This window comes from Macaca fascicularis, chromosome 11 (genome assembly GCF_037993035.2).
Source record: "Macaca fascicularis isolate 582-1 chromosome 11, T2T-MFA8v1.1".
NCBI classification, from domain to species: Eukaryota; Metazoa; Chordata; class Mammalia; order Primates; family Cercopithecidae; genus Macaca; species Macaca fascicularis.
In genome coordinates, this window is record NC_088385.1 from 56,310,990 (window position 1) to 56,333,401 (window position 22,412).

The following is a 22,412-nucleotide window of genomic DNA, read 5'->3' on the forward strand; positions in this document are numbered from 1 at the left end:
GAAATTAAAGTTAGTGGTATCTTTAGTTTTTGGTTTTTGTGGTTTTGTCTTTTTTATTTTTTTTATTTTTTTTTTATTTTTGAGACAGGGTCTTGCTCTGTTGCCCAGGCTGGAGTGCAGTGGCATACTCATAGCTCCCTGCAACCTCAGACTCCTGGGTTCAAGCAATGCTCTTGCCTCAGCCTCCCAAGTATGCATGCCACCATGCCTAGCTACTTTTAAAATTTTGTATAGAAATGGGGTCTAGCTGTGTTGCCCAGGCAGGTCTCAAGCTCCTGGCCTCAGGTGATACTCCTATCTTGGCGTCCGAAGGTGCTGGGATTACAGGTGTGAGCCACCACACTCAGCCAACATCTTTAGTCGTGAAGTTCTCAATAGGCCTTAACTACTAATTCTTGTGACAATAATTTCCTTTTCTTTGCACTTATATTTGTACAATATAACCCCGGTCCCCACATTTGCCATTAGTGCACATGAAGAAACTGAACTCCACTTGTAATTTTATTGGTGACTTACATGTGGATTATTCTCAAACTTGGCTTGAGACAAAGCAGTTCCAGGCAATTGGTCACTTTGCTTTATGGTCCAGTATTGGCTGTCTTCAGTCTGAAGGAGAACTTCAGGTTATTTAATTGTTCATGAGATACCATTTCTGTAAGAGTTGGCACTTACATAGGCTCTGCTCTTGAGTTTACTTTTTACTTTTTAGGAGAAAGTTGATACCATTAGAGAAAATATGTCAAATAATAATCATACTTGTCGGGTTATCTAGACTTCTGGGCTTTACCTGTATTTCACTGGATCTTACCTCTTCTGGTCTTTCTTTGGCCATGGTGAAATTGTTACGGGATCTTTGGGGTGTCACTTTTCTGGCCAGAAACCTCTGTGGCCAGTGATGCCTTTGCCTGAGTTCTTGTCCTGCATCCAGGAAGAATGACGTATGCAAAGAAGTGGAAGGTGAACAAGATGAAGAGGAGCTTTATTGAGTGTTACAACAGCTCAGCGGAGACCCACAGTGGGTACCTCCTCTCTGTAGGCAGGTCGTCTCCTACAGAGTGTTCAGCTCTCAGCAGAGAGGAGGCCCTGTAGAGGATGGTTCCTCTCTGTCAGCAGGTCGTCCCATTGTCTCTGCAGCTCTCAGCGGAGAATGTGGCTCTTCTCTGCAGCAGGTTGTCCCCGTCCTCTCTCCATCCCTGCCCCGCTCTGGCTGAGCCAGGGACTTTTGTCGACCTCAGAGAGGAGAAAGTGTGTGCCAGTTGGTCCGTGGGTGGCCATGGGTGGGCCTGGAAAGGCACCACAAGTCCCTACCCGAGTATGCTGGACTAGCAGCCTGGCCCCGAGCCTTCAGAAGGCCCTCCCTGACCTGAAGGTGGGGCCTAACCAGGGACCCGTTCCCTTCTGCCCAGGAACCTGCTTGTCTCCTGCTGCCATTCATAGCACCCTGGCTCAGCCAACTTGGCTGAGACTGGAGCAGGCGCAGACAGCAGAGAGAAGCCAGACAGCAGGAGCAGGCACTTCCTAGCCTGTGAGGGCAGGGAGGCCTTCCGATGGCCTCAAGAGTACAGGGATGCCTGAGTGTGCAGCTATGGTTTGGGCAGCTGCAGCTGGGAGATGGGGTCTCTTGCCTGCTTCATGGAGCGGGAGGTCTGAGTCTACAGCCAGTTTTGGCAGTGGCACCTGGGGAGTTCCTGCCCCAACTCAGAAGAGGTAGGGCTCCTGCTCCCCCACCCCCACCCCCGTCCCTGCCCACTTTCAGGCTCCACTGAGTGTGTATCCCTGGTGGCCTAGTGGCGCCTCCTTGCTGAAGCCAGTGTGATGGCAGCAGCAGGCCATCTGGAGTGGCTGCTGCCATCAAAATGTGAATAATATTGTTACTCAACTTGCTTTATGTATGTGTAAGGCATATCAGTAGATTATAGCAAGAATCTGAAATCCTTAGAAGAAAGACTATATCTCAAGATACTGTTAAAATAATGGCAATTTGAGAACTAGTATATTTGATGAGTTACACAGCACTAGTGTAAAGCCTAAAACCTGGACTCACTTTGATTCTACAGTAGGATTTACTGTGTGACTTTGGACAAGGAGTAGTACCATGACTGATTTTCTCATCAATATAAGATTAAGAGAAGATATTCTGAGAGGGATTATAATTCCATTTTTCTCCTCGCTTGTCAGAGGGAATAATTTGCCATTATGTTAACAAAAGAAAGATACAAGCAATCCAAAACTCTTAAGTTTTTGGTTATTGAATTCGGATACAAATTCAGTAGCCCCCATGAGAATCCTTAGACTTGGGTTCCACCACCTCAGGCTCAGCTATTTCTATGTCATTCTCAGTGCCTAAAAACAAGTTTTGCCTAATTTTTGAAGCCAGCAAAAACAATAACAAAACCCATAGTATTTACAAATACGTCATTTGTACTGTAAATAACATACTTTTTCTAAAATATACCTACACTTGTCTCTGTAGTGAGCAGCCTAGAATTTGAGCACAAGCACAGGGTTTTCTATGATAGAAATAATCTGCTCATGAATAATTGTATCAAATTCACTTCAGTGCGTCTAAGAGCCTTACTGTGTGTTCATGTTAGCTCTGCCAAACCTCTTTAGATAGGACCCGAGGTGGTGAGCTTTTAATAATTTTCACTCCACAATAGTGTTATTGTGAAGGTCTAACGTATGTGTTTAGTATCACAGTTTGATAAATCAACGCATTGTTGTTATATTGAGATGGTTATTCATTTTTTTACCAGTCTCTTGCACTAGACTGTAAAACTCTAAGAGGGCATGTGTCTTGTTCACTGTTGCATCCTAGTGTATCTCAATGCCTGCAGCAGTACGTGGATATACAAAACACCTCTTAGAGACCTTGGTGACGTTTCTTTTGTATGTATACCAAGAAGCAGAATTGCTGGATCATATGGTAGTTCTATGTTTTATCTTTTAAGGAACCAACATGTGGTTTTTATTGGGGCTGTACCATTTTGCATTTCCACTAGCAGTGCTCCTGAATTCCAATTTTTCCACATTCTTGCCACATGTGTTGTTTTCTGTTTTTTTTTTTTTTTTTTTAATAAATAAATATGTACCTTGGGTATAAATATAATCAGAACTTTAAACCAAATTCTAAAACATTTAGTACAGTATGATCTACAGGTTAAAATATAAACTAACAGCAGAATGACACTGTGTTTTAAAGCTTGTCAAGACACCTGTTCAAGTTTGATTTAATACATGGAATAATCAGGCTCAGCTATTTCTATGTCATTCTCAGTGCCTAGAAACAACTTTTGCCTAATTTTTGAAGCCAGCAAAAACAATAAGAAAACCCGTAGTATTTACAAATATGTCATTTGTACTGTAAATAACATACTTTTTCTAAAATATACCTGAATGTGTGCTATTTGAAATAATTCCAACCAGCCTGACCAACATGGTGAAACCCTGACTCTACTAAAAATACAAAAATTAGCTGAGCATGGTAGTGCATGCCTGTAATCCCAGCTACTCAGCAGGCTGAGGCAGGAGAATGGCTTGAACCTGGGAGGTGGAGGTTGTAGTGAGCCGAGATCACACCATTGTACTCCCAGCCTGGGCAACAGAGCGAGACTCAGTCTCCAAAAAAAAAAAAAAAAAAAAAAAGTAATTCCAAAAAAAAATTCTGAAATGGTTCCTGATGTGAGTGAAATAAATAACAAAGCTCAAGCTCAAGGCTTCCTCTTTTTTTTTTTTTTTTTTTTTTTGAGGTGGAGTCTTGCTCTGTCGCCCAGGTTGGGGTGCAGTGGCGCATTCTCGGCTCACTGCAACCTCTGCCTCCTGGGTTGAAGCAGTTCTCTTGCTTCAGCCTCCCTGGTAGCTGGAATTACAGGTGTGTGCCACCATGCCCGGCTAATTTTTGTATTTTTAGTAGAGATGGGGTTTCACCTTGTTCACTGGTCTCGAACTCCTGACCTCCAGTTATCTACCTGCCTCAGCCTCCCAAAGTGCTGGGATTACAGGTATGAGCCACTGCACCCAGCCTAGACTTCCTCATATTCTTTATGAATCTTGCCTGAGAATTTTTTTTTTTTTACCTGAATACCCAGGATGAGAGAATTTTTTTTTTTTTTTTTTTTTTTTTTTTTTTTTTTGAGACGGAGTCTCACTCAGTTGCCCAGGCTGGAGTGCAGTGGCGTGATCTCGGCTCACTGCAAGCCCCGCCTCCCAGGTTCACACCATTCTCCTGCCTCAGCCTCCTGAGTAGTTGGGACTGCAGGCACCCGCCACCATGCCCAGCTAACTTTTTTGTATTTTCAGTAGAGATGGGGTTTCACCGTGTTAGCCAGGATGGTCTTGATCTCCTGACCTCATGATCTGCCCGTTTCGGCCTCCCATAGTGCTGGGATTACAGGCGTGAGCCACCGCGCCTGGCCAGATTAGAGAATATTTAACAGCACTTTTTCCTTAAAAATGTATTTCTGATAGAATACATGCTCTTGTATCACAGCTAGGTATTAATAAAAAGATGAAATCCTGCCTTATTTCCTACCAATAGAATCAGGTAAATCTTAAGCTTTCTTTTCATGAAAAAATAAGAGTTTAAAAATCACTATTGCTGATAGGAATTAAAAATTACTTTCTATATAATACTAAGAGACATTTAGGCTCCAGTTGATTAAAGTAAGGTTTTGAATCTACTTGAGGTGTTGGTTTAAGTTTAAAAAGGCAATATCAGCTAGTGAGTAGACAAATTAAGATGTTAGATTATTGCTTTCTCTTTTTGGTGACCTCGTGTCATAGAATATAAATGCAAAATTGTCATTTGTGCCCTCCTGACCTGTATAGACCATCTCAGTGCCTCCTATGCCCCTGGTTTAAGTAAGTAATGGCCAGTGCTGGCCATTGGGCAACACTGGCAGGAAATTCAGAGGAAGGGAGGAGAGTGAGGTAGGAACATTTATTCCTCTAATCTTTCTCTGACAGGTAGCTGTGGGCTTGAGTGTGTCCTTTGGCCCTCTGTATACCAGATGAAACAAAAATAAAAGGGCCCTTTCTGTCTTTGGCTCCTGTAACTGCTCCCTCCTCACACTCAAGTCTCAATTAGCAATGCACATTGCTTAAAAGCCAGCAAAACGAGGCCGGGTGCGGTGGCTCAAGCCTGTAATCCCAGCACTTTGGGAGGCCGAGACGGGCGGATCACAAGGTCAGGAGATCGAGACCATCCTGGCTAACACGGTGAAACCCCGTCTCTACTAAAAATACAAAAAAACTAGCCGGGCGAGGTGGCGGGCGCCTGTAGTCCCAGCTACTCGGGAGGCTGAGGCAGGAGAATGGCGTAAACCCGGGAGGCGGAGCTTGCAGTGAGCTGAGATCCGGCCACTGCACTCCAGCCTGGGCGACAGAGCGAGACTTCGTCTCAAAAAAAAAAAAAAAAAGCCAGCAAAACGATAACAAGAGGTACAGCCCTATCTTGGGTGGTTTCCCTACTCTCTGCTAGCACATTTGAAAATAGTCCTGTATTAATAGTACTCTATTAAGATTGCCCAGTTTGAGTATGCCATTTGCTTCCTGTTTGGGATCCTGACTGAAATAGCCGCTTTATGTATTTTTAATCATTATCCTAACAGTATTCCAGATAAATCCTAATTATACTAATTTGTTTCGGCCAGTAATTGAGTGTTTGCAGAACTACCCTTTGGTTTTTGTTTGTTTGTTTCTTGAGGCAGGATCTCTCTCTGTCACCCAGGCTGGAGTACAGTGGTGCATTCACGACTCATTGCAGCCTCAACCTCCCAGGCTACAGCTGTCTTCCCACCTCAGCCTCCGAATTAGCTGGGACTATAGGAACGTGCCACCATGTCTGGCTAATTTTTTTCCTTTTTGTAGAGGCAGGGTTTCACCATATTACCCAGGCTGCTCTCAAACTTCTGGGCTCAAGCGATCCACTTGCCTTGGCCTCCCAAAATGTTGGGATTAGAGGTGTGAACCACCATACCCAGCCTACCCTTTGTCTTCCTTGCAGTTTGTGTCATCTAGTATGTTGTTAAAGGAAAACAAAACAAAACAAAACAAAAAACAGAGCTAGATGAGCATAAGAGGCTAGTAATAGAACGCAAAATGCTGTTTTATGTTCCCTCTTTTCCCTAAAAGAGATTGGTGGTTTGATTGACTAATAAGTGGATTATTGATGTCCTCTGTATCATCCCACTGCTCATTACTCTTTGAGGGAGGATACATTAAAACATTCGAGTTATGTCATTTAGCTGATCTATAGGAATTCTGAGAAGGTTCTAAATAGTGCTTTGGTTTTATAAGATCTTTGTTTTTGTAGACTGTATCTCTTTTCAATTAATAAAGATAATTGGGAGTTAACCATATTTATAGTCATCCAGAAAACTCAAGCTTAAATACTGAGTTTGTATAAGTGTTACCTGATTTTTTCATTTGAGTAACAGTCTAGAAATGGCCAGTATTAACAAAAGTTCAATCTAAATTAATTCAAGGTTTAAGATTAAGCCGTGAAAGAATCTTTAATTGAAACATATCTGTAATAACAGCAAAATAATTTGGAAAGTGTACTAGAGTATTACCGTGGTTTTTTTGTACCCCTTTTCTCAACATTTTTCCTTTTACTTGCCTTGTTGAAATTCTAACTCCTAAGCTACTTCCAAGTACAGTGCAGAGATCAGTAATATTGTTATCACCTGGGAGTAAAAATCTCCTGCCACAGGCCAGGCTGCTGAATCACAACCTACATTTTAGCATAAGATTCCCTAGGTGGTAATTATGCACATCAGAATTTGAAAAGCACTCTAACCATCTCCTGAGATTGTATCTTACTGGGTTAAAACAAAGCTGTTGAGTATTAAAGCTGAAGTAATTTATTGATCACATAGTCAGAGGTAAAGAAACTGATTAAATTTGCACATAGCCTTTTTCTTTGTAAGTACAGAGAAACCAGAATCTTTTTTTGTAATCAATCATATTGAACTGAGTTTTTCTATGATCTACAACTTGGATACCTTGCTTCATCAAGCTTTATATTAGGGACACACACATGAATGTATTCATGGGTTTATAGTCTACAAACATAACACGTATGGTTCCATCTAGAAGAGGAAATTACTTTGTGTTATTAATGCTACAGAAGCTTCCATCCCACTCACATTTTCCGATTCTTTAGGGTTAAATTTTACCATGGGGAGCTATTTACTTGCAACATTTTTAGAGGACCTTAAGGTGGGATAATTAACAACAATATCAAGGATTACAGGACAGTCTAATATAGTTGATGTATTTAGTGTTTACCTCAAACTGTGACAGTTTTTATTAAAATTAAAATTTTGTATTATAAGTTTAATTCAGAAGGCAGTTAAAGTTATCTATGTAACAGAATTTGCCAAATAGCAACTAAGCTGTTAATTGTTTTATGGGACAAAAGCAGCCAGTCTTGGCCCTTCTGTCTTAGGGATGGATTACATTTGAATCATGTTGAATATATTTTTCCTTTCTTATTCTTTCAGATTCATCAGGATTCATTTTTGATTTGCAGTCCAATACTGTACTGGCCCAGGGAGGGGCTTTTGAGAACATGAAAGAGAAGGTAAGACTAGTCACTATGGATAGTAAACTTGACTGTCATAGGAAAAGTTAGGTACTAATATGACTAGTGGCTACCACAAACTCATTATGAGAGTGAAATATTTTTTTTCTTTTTTTGAGAAGGAGTCTCGCTCTGTCACCCAGGCTGGAGGGCAGTGGTGCGATCTCGGCTCACTGCAAGCTCCCCCTCCCGGGTTCACGCCATTCTCCTGCCTCAGCCTCCGGAGTAGCTGGGACTACAGGTGCCCGCCACCACGCCCGGCTGATTTTTTTTTGTATTTTTAGTAGAGACGGGGTTTCACCGTGTTAGCCAGGATGGTCTCGATCTCCTGACCTTGTGTTCCGCCCACCTTGGCCTCCCAAAGTGCTGGGACTACAGGCGTGAGCCACCGTGCCTGGCCAAGAGTGAAATTTTAAGAATAAAACAATGCCACTATATATCAGAGAGTGATGGCCATAAATAGGTTCTGATTGCACAGAACCTATTAACAGAACCTATTAAATGCAAACATTTTCTTTGCCTATCTCCATGTATATTAACTCTAAATTCTCTTGAAGATATTCAGTATTAATTAGTTTATTAATATTTATATGCCTGAGTGTATCTCATTTGGCAACACTTCTTAAGGAACAATCTGAATAGGATCTTCCCAAGTACTTGAAGAGCATTCTTAAGTCCAGGAGGCTTCAGAGCCAAGACAAGAAATAGGTCTTTTGTGGGTTTTTTTGAGACAGAGTCCAACCCAGGTTGGAGTGCAGTGGCATGATCTCAGCTCACTGCAATCTCCGCCTCCTGGGTTCAAGTGATTCTTGTGCCTCAGCCTCCTGAGTAGCTGGGATTACAGGGGTGCACCACCATGCCCAGCTAATTTTTGTATTTGTAGTGGAGACAAGGTTCTCCATGTTGGCCAGGGTGGTCGCGAACTCCTGGCCTCAAGTAATCCACCCACCTCAGCCTCCTAGAGTGCTGGGATAGCCACCACACCCGGCCAGAAGTAGATCTTCTAAGGAGCATTCTTTTGGAAAGAAAACGAAGTGGTTTTAGTAATGTAACCCTCAACAAGCTATATTGAGAAAAACATAAAACAAAAGCTTTATGTGCTTTCTGTCTTTTTTTTTTTTTTTTGAGACAGAGTCTTGCTTTGTTGCTACAGTGACGCAATCTCAGCTCCCTTTAGCCTCTGCCTCCTGGGTTCAAGTGATTCTCATGTCCCAGCCTCCTGAGTAGCTGGAACTACAGGCATGTGCCACCATGCCTGGCTAATTTTTTTATTTTTAGTAGAGACGGGGTTTTGCCATGTTGGCCAGGCTGGTCTCAAACTCCTGACCTCAAGCAATCTGCCCGCCTTGGCCTCCCAAAGTGCTGGGATTATAGGCATGAGCAACCACACCCGGCCTCTCTGTCTTATTTTTTTAAAAATTTGTTGACTATGGAGTCCTGTACAGTGGTTGAGTACTATACATAATCGTATTTTTAAATTATCAGAACCTTACCTTTATCGTAGAGTCTGTAAGTTTGATGGGGTTTTTTTTGTTTCGTTTTGTTTTGTTTTTTATGAGACGGAGTTTCACTCTGTCACCCAGGCTGGAGTGCAGTGGCATGATCTCAGCTCACTGCAACCTCTGCCTCCCAGGTTCAAGTGATTCTCCTGCCTCAGCCTCCCATGTAGCTGGGGCTACAGGCACGTGCCACCACGCCTGGCTAAGTTTTTATATTTTTAATAGAGGGGGCGTCTCACCATGTTAGCCAGGATGGTCTCAATCTCCTGACCTCGTGATCCACCTGCCTCGGCCTCCCAAAGTGCTGGGATTACAGGCCTGAGCCACCACTCCCGGCAGAGTCTGTTAAGTTTTGCCTACACTTCCATTTTTTAGGGATCATTACTATGATTGATACATATGAAGTTGCTCATCTCAAAAATGTATTAGCCTTCGTTGAATTACAGATTGTATACCTTCTCACTTGTATGGTTTTTTTATTTTTGTTTTTATTTTTATTTCTTGAAACAGAGTCTCCCTCTGTCGCCCAGGCTTGAGTGCAATGGCGCAATCTCGGCTCACTGCAACCTCCGCCTCCCAGGTTCAAACAATTCTCCTGCCTCAGCGCCCCCGACCTGAAGACATTTTAAAATATAAAATACCTAGAAATAGCCGGGTGCAGTGGCTCACGCCTGTAGTCCCACCACTTTGGGAGGCCGAGGTGGGCAGATTACCTGAGGTCGGGAGTTTGAGACCAACCTGACCAACATGGAGAAGCCCCGTCTCTACTAAAAATACAAAAAAAGAAATTAGCTGAGCATGGTGGCGCATGCCTGTAATCCCAGCTACTTACGAGGCTGAGGCAGGAGAATTGCTTGAATCCAGGAAGTGGAGGTTGCCGTGAGCCGAGATCATGCCATTGCACTGCAGCCTGGGCAGCAAGAGTAAAACTCCGTCTCAAAAAAAAAAAAAACCTAGAAATATGGGATGAAAGATAATATACATCATTTTGAATGTATAGCTGAATATAAGAAGTAAGGGAAATCCCTAGAGGGTACTAAAAACCAGAATAGTGAGCTTGAACTGTTAATAGGTAACTGTGGCATGTTTTGCCAGTCTCAGTAACACAAGGGTTTTACCACATAGTGCCATTAAGCCCAGTAATGCCAGCACTTTTGGGAGGCTAAGGTGGGAGGATCCCTTGATCTCAGGAGTTTGAAATCAGCCTAGGCAACATAGTGAGACCTCATCTTTACAAAAAATAAAAATAGCCACATGTGGTGGCACATGCCTGTGGTCCCAGCTACTCAGGAGGCTGAGGCGGGAGGATTGCTTGAGCCTGGGAGGTCGAGGCTGTAGTGAGCCGAGATCACAACACTGCACTCCAGCCTGGGTGACAGCAAGACTGTCTCAAACAAAACCAAAAAACCCAAACAAAAAGATTGGAACTGAGGTCTTATGTAAGCTTGCCATTTTAAAAATATTTCACCTTCAGGGAAAGGGTAAACTAGAATAAATCTGCCCACTGACTTTTTTTTTTAATGGAGGCAGAGGTTGGAGGCGGAGGTCTGTCGGGGTTGGAGTATAGTGGTGAGATCTTGGCTCACTGCAACCTCTGCCTCCCAGGTTCAAGCAATTCTGTCGCAGCCTCCCAGGTAGCCGGGATTAGAGATGTGCACCACCACGCCTGGCTAATTTTTGTATTTTTAGTAGAGACAGGGTTTCACCATGTTGGACAGGCTGATCTTGAACTCCTGACCTCACTCGAGTGATCTGCTTGCCTCAGCCTCCCAGAGTGCTGGGATTACAAGCATGAGCCACCGCGCCTGGCCCCACTGACTTTTGAACACAATGTTCTTACTATGTGGGTTTAGAGAGATACATTTAAAGGGTAAAAAGAATTGTAAATCTTAAATTTTATCCAATGGTTTTTTTTTGTTTTTTGTTTTTTTTTTGTTTTTTGGTTTTTTTTTTTGAGACGGAGTCTCGCTCTGTCGCCCAGGCTGGAGTGCAGTGGCCGGATCTCAGCTCACTGCAAGCTCTGCCTCCTGGGTTTGCGCCATTCTCCTGCCTCAGCCTCCTGAGTAGCTGGGACTACAGGCGCCCGCCACCTCGCCCGGCTATTCCAATGGTTTTATCATTAGTAATATAATGGTAATATTATATTGTAGGGTTGTTATTATTTTGAGTATTATAAAATAAAGCAAATTATAAAATAATGTTTTTAGGAACTAGAACTTTTGGTTAAGAGAGAAGAGATACATGTTTAAAATAAGATGAGAAAAGATCTTTTAATAGTACATTTGAATTGAAGATGTCAATGTGAGCTCATTATTTGACAAAAAAAAATCTCCTAGATTGATCCACGAAAGTGTCTAAAAACAATGACTCCACAATAGTGATAAGCACACCTAGCTCCTAGATACTGATTTGTCTTTTTTTTTTTTTTTTTTTGAGACGGAATCAGAGTCTCACTCTGTCACCTAAGCTGGAGTTCAGTGGCATGATCTCGACTCAGTGCAAGCTCCGCCTCCCAGGTTCACACCACTCTCCTCCCTCAGCCTCCCGAGTAGCTGAGACTACAGGTGTCCGCCACCACACCTGGCTAATTTGTTTGTATTTTTAGGAGAGACGGGGTTTCACAGTGTTAGCCAGGATGGTCTTGATCTTCTGACCTTGTGATCCACCCACCTCGGCATCTGCCCACCTCTGCTGCCCAAATTGTTGGGATTACAGGTGTGAGCCACTGCTCCTGGCCGCTCCTAGATACTGGTTTCTAACTACCATTCCTCATTAAAAGGAACCAGAGCTTCTTTGAGAAATAATTAATTTTGCATTCTGCAGTAAGACAAGAAATAAAAATTGTAAGAATTGGAAAGGCATGGCCGGGCACGGTGGCTCAAGGCTGTAACCCCAGCACTTTGGGAGGCCGAGACGGGTGGATCACAAGGTCAGGAGATCGAGACCATCCTGGCTAACATGCTGAAACCCCATCTCTACTAAAAAAAAATACAAAAAACTAGCCGGGCGAGGTGACGGGCGTCTGTAGTCCCAGCTACTCGGGAGGCTGAGGCAGGAGAATGGCGTGAACCCGGGAGGCGGAGCTTGCAGTGAGCTGAGATCCGGCCACTGCACTCCAGCCTGGGCGACACAGCAAGACTCCGTCTCAAAAAAAAAAAAGAATTGGAAAGGCAGAAAAAAACTGCTGTTATTTGGCTGGGGCAGTGACTCATGCCTGTGATCCCAGCACTTTGGGAGGCTGAGGCAGGACGATCACTTGAGGCCAGGAGTTCAAGACCAGCCTGGGCAACATAAGGGGACCCCCATCTCTACAAAAAATATTTATAGCCAGGCCTGGTGGCACCTGCCTGTAGTCCCAGCTATTCAGGAGGCTGAGGTGGGAGCATCGCTTGAGCCCAGAAGTTAAGTATTGCAGTGAGCTATGAATGCACTACTGCACTGCAGCCTGAGTGACACAGTGAGACCCTGTCTCAAAAAACAAATGAAACCCCTTCTGTTATCTATAGGCAATACAGTTATCTACATAGAAAATCCAAGAAAGCAACAAATTAATAGGACTAATAAGAGTTCATCAAGGTTGCTGGATATAAAATGGATATATAAACATGAAAACAAAATATACAATTATTGTAAATTTTGTATGCGTGTGTATGTGTGTGTGTGTATTTTTTTCTTTCTTTTTTTTTTTGAGACTGAGTTTTGCTCTTTCGCCCAGGTAGGAGTGCAGTGGCACAATCTTGGCTCATGGCAACCTCTGCCTTCTGGTTTCAAGCAGTTCTCCTGCCTCAGCCTCCAGAATAGCTGGGATTACAGGTGTGCGCCACCACACCCAGCTAACTTTTGTATTTTTAGTAGAGACGGGGTTTCACCATGTTTACCAGGCTGATCTCGAACTCCTGACCTCATGGTCCACCCGCCTGGGTCTCCCAAAGTGCTGGGATTACAGGCATGAGCCACTGCACCTGGACCTTTTTTTATTTTTATTTTTTTTTATTTTTATTTTTATTTTTTGAGATGGAATCTCGCTGTGTGGCCCAGGCTGGAGTGCAGTGGCCCGATCTCGGCTCACTGCAAGCTCCACCTCTCGGGTTCATGCCATTCTCCTGCCTCAGCCTCCGAGTAGCTGGGACTACAGGCGCCCGCCACCACGCACAGCTAGTTTTTTGTATTTTTAGTAGAGACGGGGTTTCACCGTGTTAGCCAGGATGGTCTCGATCTCCTGACCTCGTGATCCACCCACCTCAGCCTCCCAAAGTGCTGGGATTACAGGCTTGAGCCACCGCGCCGGGCCTTTTTTTTTTTTTAAATTGAGATGGAGTCTTTCTCTGTTGCCTAGGCTGGAGTGCAATGGCGCGATCTCGGCTCACTGCAACCTCCACCTCCCAGGTTCAAGCGATTCTCCTGCCTCAACCTCCTGAGTATCTGGGATTACAGGCGTGCGCCGCCATGCCCAGCTAATTTTTGTAGAGACAGGGTTTTTCCGTGTTGGTCAGGCTGGTCTTGAACTCCTGATCTTGTGATCTGCTCACCTCAGCCTCCCCAAAGTGCTGGGATTACAGACATTAGCCACCGTGCCCAGCCATATATTTTTAGTCTCAAAAAATATGAAATACAGGCCAGGTATGGTGGCTCAAGGCCTGTAATCCCAGCACTTTAGGAGGCAGAGGCAGGTAGATCACTTGAGGCCAAGAGTTTGAGACCAGCCTGGCCAACAGCAAAACCCCATCTCTACTAAAAATACAAAAATTAACTGGGCATGATGGTGCATGCCTGTAATCCTGGCTACTCAGGAGGCTGGGGCGCAAGAATCGCTTGAACCTGGGAGCTGGAGGTTGCAGATAGCTGAGATCATGCCACTGCACTCCAGCCTGGGTGACAGAGTGAGACTGTCTCAAAATAAATAAATAAGAGATGCATTTATCAACATGGAAAAAATCTAAAAAAATAATGCTATGTGCAAAATATAAATTGAAGATAAATACATACGATATATGATATAATATTTTTATGTATTTATGTAATGCAAAATAATAGTGTATATTACCTATGGATATATGCACATATCATAAAAATGCCAAAGCACTTATGGAAATAATACCAAGTTCAGGGTAGAAATCTCTAGTGAGACGAAGAAGGGAAATAGGACTTACTAGGTGTTCATGGGGGCTTCAATTATATTTATTTTGTTTTAGTAAACTCAGTGTCATGGAGTGCGTGTTAATTATGTTTTATATGCCTGAAATAGTTTATAATTTAAATTGTTTGTATAAATTATCTTTATTTTACAATTAAACGATACAAGGTAAAATATATTTCAAAAAATCTTACACAAAAATATAAGTTGTTTTTGTTGCTAGTTCATTTAACTTTCCACCTTTCTCTACAGTATGCTAAAAATGAGGAAATGTTGATGCTACATTAATACCTGATACCGAAATTAAACCACCTTTTCTTTATATGAAATCTAGCATATAACTTCTATTTCTAGCAATGTTCTGCATTTCTAAGTTTTGAAATTAATTTTTCACATGCTGGTATCAGTCATCTATTAATAATTCCCAGTGAGATGGTTGTATGTACTGTCGCTGATGCTAAAGAGTGATACATATTGTTTAAAATGAAATATCACTCTTTTCGTTATTCTCTGTATAGGCCTCAGCTGCCTAGTGACCTACTAATGTTAGAATTAAACGACCCCGCCATCTTTTCCAGATAAATGCGGTACGTGCAATAGTTCCCAATAAGAGCAACAATGAAATCATCCTGGTTTTGCAGCACTTTGATAACTGTGTGGACAAAACAGTACAAGCATTCATGGAAGGTAATCCTGACTTAGTTTTAAAAATAAATTTATATTTGTTCAAATAGAATTTGCTTCAGACTTTTATAACACTCAGCAATCCAGTAATTCATAGATGATATAGCAGACCCCATGAAAACATAACATACCATGACATTTGACAATACCTCTTTCAGCCCTAGAAGCTGAAATAAGCTATGTGGTGTCTATAGTAAGAGGCAAGCTGAGAAAATTCCATTGTTTTGCGCTAAATGTTCTCTAATGGCATTTAAGAGGAAATCATGTGGCCGGTGGTATAAGGGACTTGATTGGAGTTGGGTTAAATAAGAATTTAAGAGACTCTTAAAAACAAAGTAGTGATTCAGTGGCTCACCAACAGATGGCAAATTCAAGGACTCAGTATTGTCTTGAGGATTCTAATATTATTAGTTTGGCTGTGGCAAGTGACTCAAATGTGTGGGTTTGAATTTCCTTATCTAATATGTAGAAGAATGGCAGGCTTAGTCAACCCTTCAGATTTATAGCATTGAGAAGTGTTTTATAAAATTCCTTCCATGTAACCTGTTGGAGAAAAACTATCTAAAGCTATGTGTCTTTGAATAACAATATCAGGTCAGGTCTCCCTGTTTTTATTTTCCTGAGTCTGCCAGCATAGGATACACAGGTTTGAATACTATAAGGTTTTTCTTTATTTTCATCTTCTTAAAAAATAATGTTAGTGTTTGGGTAATGTGCAGCTGTCTCCAAAACTATATAGCCAAGGTGGTGTGTAACTGGAGGGGAAAGGATGGCACACTTGGCTAAAACCAGTGTGCCATCCCCTTTGTATTTGGTCTAAGATGTATAGATAAGAAAATCTTCAAAATGGCGCAGCTACATTAGTCTCTTCTTAGAAGAACTTACTGAGGAAATTACTTGGAGAGGAGGTTCTAAGTAGGCAGGTATTCCAAAAGGGAAGCATGGCATGATTATCTCATTATATTACTCTAGACCCGATCCTTAATTTTTCCTGTTAGGAGCTTTGTAAATTCTCCAGCAATTACAAAATGGGAGGACACTGACTCCTGCTTGACTACTGTGTGTGTGGTAGGAGACAAAATCTGTAACTGGTTTCTCTTACAGGTAGTGCCAGTGAAGTACTCAAAGAATGGACAGTAACAGGCAAGAAAAAGGTAAAATGAATTACATTTAAAAACATGATGTTTATATTATTTTTTTAAATTTAGGCTCTGCAAAAATATTTGAAAGAAAAGGTTTACATACATATCTTCAGTTTACCTGGTTAAAAAACATCTTTGGCCAGGTGCAGTGGCTCACACCTGTAATCCCAGCACTTTGGGAGGCCAAAGCAGGTGGATCACTTGAGGTCAGGGGTTCAAGACCAGCCTGGCCAACATGATGAAGCCCCATCTCTACTAAAAACTAGAAAAAATTAGGTGTGGTGGCACGTGCCTGTAATCCCAGTTACTCAGGAGGGCGAGGCAGGAGAATAACTTGAACCCAGGAGGCATGTAACCTGTTGGAGAAAAGCTATCTAAAGCTATTGCGTCTTTGAATAACAACATCATGTTAGGTCTCCCTGTTTTTATTTTCCTGAGTCTGCCAGCATAGGATACACAGGTTTGAATACTGTAAGGTTTTTCTTTATCTTCATCTTTTAAAAAAATAATGTTAGTGTTTGGGTAATGTGCAGCTGTCTCCAAAACAATATAACCAAGTTGCAGTGAGCTGAGATCGGGCCACTGCACTCCAGCCTGGGTGACAGTGAGACTCCATCTCAAAAAAAAAAAAAAAAAAAATATATATATATATATATATATATATATAATTTGACATTGAAACATAGCTGTGTCTCACAGAGTACCACACAGTCCTCTCCATGTGATTTAAGGCAGGAAACAGAATGACTTTGCTGTGGTGCAGTTACTAGTCAGGGGTGAAAAAGAGAGCAAATCAAGGAAAGCAAGAGAAAGCAATCTAATTGAGTGGTTTTCAACCATATTCATATCATAAATCAGTTAAAACAGTTCAGATTTTTGGTCAGAAAACTGGGTTGTAGTCCTGATATTAATGAACTTTGACATAAAGCTATTAGGTGCTGGCCAAGCACAGTGGCTCATGCCTGTAATCCCAGCACTTTGGGAGGCTGAGGTGGGAGGATAACTTGAGCCCAGGAGTTCAAGACCAGCCTGGGCAACATGATGAGACCCGATCTCAAAAAAAAAAAAGAAAAAAAAACTATTAGGTGCCTTGCAGAGGGGTCCAATGTTCCACTTTGGGAGGTAGAAGGCACTCAGGCTATGGGGTCAGTCAGAACTGGATTCCTACCCTGTTCCACTGTCTACTGGCATTGTGACTGATACTGCTTAACATTTATGTGCCTTAGTTTGCTCATCTCTAAAATAGGAAGATAGCTCTAATAAATACAAGTACATAATACAATGCCTAACATATTAGTTCTCGTTCCTTTCTCCTTATTTACTTAAAATCAGATGCTTTTCCCAAAGGATACCAGCTGGTCTCAAAATTCTTCCCACAGCTGTGCACCATAAAGGTAACCCCTTTAGGAAATGCTTGAAGTATGGATTTTAATCAAGTATCTCTGTGAAATCTGTTTGGGGTGTTCTTTTCTTTATTAAGTCAGTGCTGGAGTTCTGAAATGCTTTCTTGATGACTCTTATATCACTTTTTAGGAGTCCTGTCAGGTCTTGAACAAAAACCAGGCTTGGCCTCAGTGACCCTTGAGAATTTTTTCCAAGGGTTACCTAATACTGCACAGATTCTCCTGAAGCTCATCATACCTGTAGTTTTGAATATTTGTTTAGCTTCTTTGCGCTGCTTTCAACCTACATAGATAACTGTGAGTGTCCTGGAAAACACCAGTTTCGTTTTTTTTTTTGTTTTGTTGAGATGGAGTTTTGCTCTGTCGCCCAGGCTGGAGTGCAGTGGTGCGATCTCGGCTCGCGGCAGCCTCCGCCTCCTGGGTTCAAGCAATTCTCATGCCTCAGCCTCCTACGTAGGTCAGGACTATAGGTGTGTGCCACCACGCCTGGCTAATATTTGTATTTTTTTAGTAGAGACAGGGTTTCACCATTTTGTCTGGGCAGGTGTCGAAGCCTGACCCCAAGTGATCTGCCCACCTCAGCCTCCCAAAGTGCTGGAATTACAGGCATGAGTCACCGCACCCAGCCAACACCAGTTTCTTAATTTATTAGCCCAGGATTATAAGTTATTAGTGATATAAGATGTGCATGGAGCTGGAAGAGGATGTGTGTTAAGAGACACAGACATTCCTTAAAATTTGGAGAAAGAAATATGGCTTCAGTTTAGCAGTCCCAAATGCATAAATCCAGTCCAGTCCACTTAACTGTTGGGATTAGTCCAATAGGATGTGACTCTGAGTGGGATAGTTATGATATACATGACCCAATGATATGAAAACTTAGCCAGTTCACATGGGGGAAAGTAAGAAGAAAGATGAGACCGAGCAGGGTGGCTCACACCTGTAATCCCAACATTTTGGGAAGTCGAGGCGGGTGGATCACTGGAGGTCAGGAGTTTGAAACCAGCCTGGCCAACATGGTGAAACCCCATCTCTACTAAAAATACAAAAAAATTAGCTGGGCGTGGTGGCACATGCCTGTAATCCCAGCTACTCAGGAGGCCGAGGCAGGAGAACCACTCGAACCTGGGAGGCAGAGGTTGCAGTAAGCCGAGATTGCGCCATTGCACTCCAGCCTGGGTGACAAGAGTGAAACTCCGTCTCAAAAAAAAAAAGGAAAGAAAAAGAAAGATGAGAGCTGTTAAGGAGAAAAGTTTTATCTAGAGTTCAGTCATGTTTCTGCTAGAGAGGGCCACAGAAAAGACTTGGGGAATATTGATTCAATTATTATCAGCCTAACCTTAGGAATAGAATTAGGTGTTGCCAGTGGAGCTACAAGTTTGACAAAACAAAAGGTAAAGGACTTTTGTTTATTTTAACTTTACTATTTGCCTATGTAATATACTCACGTGGCTCAAAATTCAAAACTACAAGAGTTAATACGCTGAAACATATATATGTATATATTTTTTTGAGATGGAGTGTCGCTCTGTTGCCCAGGCTGGAGTGCAGTGGTATGAGCTCAGCTCACTGCACCCTCCACCTCCCAGGTTTAAGCAATTCTCCTGCCTCAGCCTCCCGAATAGATGGGATTACAGGCATGTGCCACCACATCTGACTGATTTTTGCATATTTTATTAGAGATGGGGTTTCATCATGTTGGCCAGGCTAGTCTCGAACTCCTGACCTCAGGTGATTCGCCTGTCTTGGCCTCCCAAAGTGTTGGGATTACAGGCGTGAGCCACTGCACCCAGCCAAGACACTGAAACACTTTATCCCTTCCCTGTTCCCTAGCCATTTGGTTCTCCACCCCCAAGGCAAACAGTATTTTCAATTTCTTATAAATCTTTCAAGATATTTTATGCATATATAAGTAAATAAGACTATTCTCCTCTTTGCCTGCTTCCTTTTTTCTTTTTTCTTTTTTTTTTTTTTTTTTTGGTTGAGATGGAGTCTTGCTCTGTCGCCCAGGCTGGAGTGCTGTGGCTGGATCTCAGCTCACTGCAAGCTCCGCCTCCCAGATTCACGCCATTCTCCTACCTCAGCCTCCGGAGTAGCTGGGACTACAGGCGCCCGCCACCTCGCCCGGCTAGTTTTTTGTATTTTTTTTTTTAGTAGAGACGGGGTTTCACTGTGTTCGCCAGGATGGTCTCGATCTCCTGACCTCGTGATCCGCCCGTCTCGGCCTCCCAAAGTGCTGGGATTACAGGCTTGAGCCACCGCGCCCGGCCCCTTTTTTCATGTAATATATCTCGGAGCTTATTCCATGGCTCAATATATAAAGAGCTTTCTTGTTTTTATGGATACATAGTCATCCTACTGCTTGGATGTGCCACAATTTATTTAAGCAGTCCCCTATTGACCAACATTTGGGTTGTTTCTAATCCTGTGTGTTAATAGTGATGTTGCAATGAATAACCTTGTGTATATATAGAAATCACTTTGCATATGTGTTATTCTCATCTTGAATAAATTCCTAGAAGTAGAATTGCTAGTCAAAGAGTATGTGCATTTGTAATTTTGATAAGCATTACTAAATTGTCTTGGAGAGTATCACCTTACACTCCATACATGAAAATGGCTGTTTCTCTATACCATCAACCTTATCAGTTCTACAGTGTTAACATACTTTTTGACCTTTACTAAACTAATAGATGAAAAATGATCATTGCAGTGCAGTTTTAATTTGTATATCTCTTATTAGACTGAGGTTGCATATCATTCCATATGCTTACAGCTTATACTATTTTTTTCTATGGGATTATTTTGCTTTTTCTGAGAACTCTATATATTTAGCTTTTTGAATATAAGCTGCACATTTTTTTTTTGCATTTTGTAATTTATCTTCTGATTTTGTTTAAGGTGGGTTTCGTCGTGAATAAATGTTTTATATTTATGTGTTTGAGTTTATCTAAAGTATAGGATTTTACATAGTAAAATTTTATTTTAGGCAATAGTTCAGCATATGTGAAAATGTTAAATTTCTGAAAGAACATACAAGAAATTGGTAACATTGGTTACCTTTGGGTAGCTAGAGTTACCTCTCTAGGTTGTGGGGGAATCTGTTTTTTTTTCTTCTCTTTTTCAAATTCTTAATAACTTCAGAACAAAAAGAAGAAAAACAAACCGAAACCTGCCGCACAGCCAAGTAACAGCATCCCAGATTCCAGCAAATCAGTTTCCATTCAAGAGGAACAGTCTGCACCTTCCTCAGAGAAAGGTGGTATGAATGGCTACCATGTCAATGGTGCCATCAATGACAGTGAGTCTATGGACTCACTCAGTGAAGGTTTGGAGACACTTTCAGTAGATGCCAGAGAATTGGAGGATCCCGAGTCTGCCATGCTAGATACGCCGGATAGAATGGGTGAGTTTATTAACAGAGTTTGAAAAAGTTGTGTTCAGTTGAAAAACAGGGGTCTCCTCGTTGAGAAAATGATCAATTAAATCTAGTCTTTTTTTTTAATCCAGTGCTGGCTGATTAGTCTTTTTACTTTTTAGTTTTTGTTACTTTTAGTGTGAGTCACATTTTATAATTATCAAAGGCCTAGAAAAAATACCATTATTTTTTTTTTTTTTTTTTTGAGACAGAATCTCGCTCTGTCGCCCAGGCTGAAGTGCAGTGGCGTGATTTTAGCTCACTGCAAGCTCCGCCTCCCAGGTTCACGCCATTCTCCTGCCTCAGCCTCCCGAGTAGCTGGGACTACAGGCGCCCGCCACTTCGCCTGGCTAATCTTTTGTATTTTTTTAGTAGAGATGGGGTTTCACTATGTTAGCCAGGATGGTCTTGATCTCCTGACCGCGTGATCCGCCCACCTCAGCCTTCCAAAGTGCTGGGATTACAGGTGTGAGCCACCACGCCCAGCTGAAAAAATACAATTCTTGTTCCATTATATTTTAACTCTTGAACCTTAGTGTTCCATTATTGGAACACTAAGCATGTGGGAATTATTCATATCCTGCTGCTCAAAGTCATCATCAAGATCTGATTTTTCCACTCATGCAAAAATTCAAAAAATTGCAGCTTCTGGCATAAGTGAGTTAATAGCAGAGAAATACCTCAGTATTTAGAGACTACGGAAGGTGACTTTGTTTTTAAAAAATTGTGGACTTATTAAGAAAGATGATGATGTTGATATTATTCTAAGACCCAACACAATGAAAAATATATAATAATGATAATTCCAGCTTTTGTGAGAGCTAGGCTGTTGGTTTTTATAGTCTCACATTTGTTTTCTAGTGAAGAATTAAGATTAGTGTTAGTTGTAAATTCACATATCTTGTACCTTTCTTTGTTAACCATTTTTTTGAGGGTTAGTAAGATACTGGAAATTTCTCTTTTTAAAAATTACTTGTTAATCCAGTTCCCCTGCCCTGCTGCTCCTGGCTTTAGTAGTGTAATGCCAATGTAAGATTTATGCTGTGCTGTTTAGGTGTTCTTTTATTGATTAGTATACACACATACACAAGAGTTAGAGAAAAACATTGCACTGACTCAAACCAACAATAGCCAGTGGTTTCCATTTTTTTCTGAACTAGCTTCCCTCTCATTTCCTAACTCTTCCTAACTTATTACACTTCTATCCCCTAGAACGTTATTTTTTGTTTGTTTGTTTTGAGATACCCAGTCTCTCTATGTTGCCCAAGCTGGTCTTAAACTCCTGGGCTCAAGTGATCCTCCTGCGTCAGCTTCCTGAATAACTGGGATTACTGGTGTGAGCCACCATGCCTGGCCCATAAAGCTTTTAAAATTCTTCTTTCCTTGAGAGAGTGTAAAACTTTTTTTCTTAACATGGAGTCTTGCAGAATTTGGTGATACTGACCTTCTTTGATTCCTTGTGCCAGAGTTACAGAGAAACTACCAAGCTACAAAGAAGCCGGAGAGCCACAGGGATTGAGCTCCCTATCTAAAGATGTGTTGCCACA

The 22,412-nt window shown here is 41.9% G+C and overlaps 1 protein-coding gene across 6 annotated transcripts in view; it reads left to right on the forward strand.

The window, feature by feature from the left end:
• SPATS2 (spermatogenesis associated serine rich 2) overlaps positions 1-22,412 on the forward strand; it is a 169,502-nt gene that overhangs the window by 116,739 nt on the left and 30,351 nt on the right. For all 6 annotated transcript variants that reach the window (XR_012420217.1, XR_012420218.1, XM_015430882.4 and 3 more), the window contains 4 exons: positions 7,506-7,585; positions 14,797-14,905; positions 16,007-16,056; positions 20,592-20,853. Coding sequence is in view for 4 of the 6 variants with exons in the window: in XM_015430882.4 (XP_015286368.2) it covers positions 7,506-7,585; positions 14,797-14,905; positions 16,007-16,056; positions 20,592-20,853 (501 nt within the window). In the remaining 2 variants the exon portion in view is untranslated. The remainder of the gene's footprint in view (positions 1-7,505; positions 7,586-14,796; positions 14,906-16,006; positions 16,057-20,591; positions 20,854-22,412) is intronic.